The sequence below is a fragment of the Choloepus didactylus genome, chromosome 4 (assembly GCF_015220235.1).
Source record: "Choloepus didactylus isolate mChoDid1 chromosome 4, mChoDid1.pri, whole genome shotgun sequence".
In the NCBI taxonomy this organism is placed as follows: domain Eukaryota; kingdom Metazoa; phylum Chordata; class Mammalia; order Pilosa; family Megalonychidae; genus Choloepus; species Choloepus didactylus.
In genome coordinates, this window is record NC_051310.1 from 151,447,114 (window position 1) to 151,449,015 (window position 1,902).

The following is a 1,902-nucleotide window of genomic DNA, read 5'->3' on the forward strand; positions in this document are numbered from 1 at the left end:
CTCCTTTAAACTTTGATAACTCGTGTCATCTCCATGTCTTCCAGAATAATGAATGCATCTGGACGACAGACCATCAATTCCGTTAGCCACTTTATCCTCCTGGGCTTTCCCTCAAGCCCAGAAATGCAGCTCCTCTTCTTCGGACTCTTCTCAGGAGCCTACATTCTGACTCTGATGGGGAACGCAGCCATAGTTTGTGCTGTGCGGTGGGACCAGCACCTTCACACCCCCATGTACATCTTCCTGGGGAATTTCTCTTTCCTGGAAATATGTTACGTCTCCACGACCGTCCCTAACATGTTGGCCAACTTCCTCTCCACAAGCAAGTCCGTGTCCTTTGTGGGCTGTTTTACACAGGTCTATTTCTTCTTCTCTTTTGGGTATGATGAGGGCTTCTACCTTTGCATCATGGCCTTTGACAGGTGCCTCGCCATCTGCCTTCCTCTGCATTATCCACGCATCATGACTAAAGAGCTGTACACTGGCCTCATCATCTTTGCGTGGTCAGGTGGGTTCATCTTCTTCCTAACCCCAGTTGTTTTCATTTCACAATTGCCTTACTGTGGCCCAAACATCATCAATCATTTCCTGTGTGATCCTGTCCCTTTGATGATGTTGTCCTGTTCTGTAGATACCACCACACAGCTTATTTACTCTACCTTCAATGCTATCTTCATGATTGGCACTTTTGTCTTTATTCTTTGCTCCTATGCTCTGGTGATTCTGACTGTGCTATGGATGCCTTCAGCTGCAAGCAAACGCAAGGCTTTCTTCACTTGTACTTCTCATTTGGCTGTGGTCTTCCTGTTTTATGGCTCTATTTTGGTGATGTATGTTAGCCCCGGTATAAAACACTCAGTGAAAATGCAAAAAGTTGTGACCTTGTTTTTTTCTGTGGTGACACCACTCTGTAATCCTCTAATTTATAGTCTTAGGAACAAGGAGATGAAGGCTGCTTTGAGGAAAATCTTTAGGACTGAACAAGCCACTCACAAAATATAAATGAACAGCAAACTGCCTCTCAGGTGTAACTTATCTTAATAAAATATGAATGATAGTTATTATTGTTATTATTCTTAGTATAATAGGACCCATTATCATTTTAAACATCATTCACTAGAAGATTCAGTAGTCTTATTTAATACTATATGTTAGCATGTGAAATAGAATTTGTGTTGAAATTTTATCAAATAAGTGACATATTTTGTCTTAATAGAAATCAGTCCCTCTCTATGTAATTCTTTTTTTCTGAAAATAAAAGACAGCAGCAATCGGCCGTATGTTTTGAGCTATATAGCAACTTATATAATAGAGATTAACACTACAAACCAATAAGTCTCTACTGGAAAATAGTGACAAAAAAAGAAGATTCACCTTGTCAGAGTTTTCTTGTCCTGCCACCTCTGAAGAAAGTTATGAGGTCTTTAAGGATCTTCAAGGAACAGCAGACTAACAACCTTAACTGGATAGTAAGTGATTTTTCAAAGAACTCACAAGATAAGGATTAGGCATTTAGAGTGAATTAGTTACCTAGAATATAGTAAGTCCAAAAGCTAATTATGAAGAACTTGCATTACTTAGGGCATTGTATGCTTTGCTGAAAACTAAGACAACATATGCTTCAAAATTGGGTTTAACCTAAGTACTATGCAACGTATTTAATTACTTCCAAAAATATTCTTAAAATTATTTAATAAAATATTTAATTAACATTGTTGCTTTCATTTTGACTTTTATTTTGTAAAGATAAATATCCAAAACAAAATGAAAAACAATAAATATAAAATGCAATTTACGAATTTCATCTTATAGCCCGCAAGAAGTCATTTGCTCCACAATGTGAGGGGCAACAGCAAAATGGATTTCCTTCATGAAAAACCTGGGTTGAAAGTATTTTCTGAG

At 37.7% G+C, this 1,902-nt stretch overlaps 1 protein-coding gene across 1 annotated transcript; it reads left to right on the forward strand.

The window, feature by feature from the left end:
- Positions 1–231: 231 nt before the first annotated feature.
- Positions 232–1,002, forward strand: LOC119532888 (olfactory receptor 11G2-like). The gene has a single exon (XM_037835133.1). The coding sequence runs from the start codon at positions 232–234 to the stop codon at positions 1,000–1,002; it is 771 nt and encodes a 256-aa protein (XP_037691061.1).
- Positions 1,003–1,902: the final 900 nt, after the last annotated feature.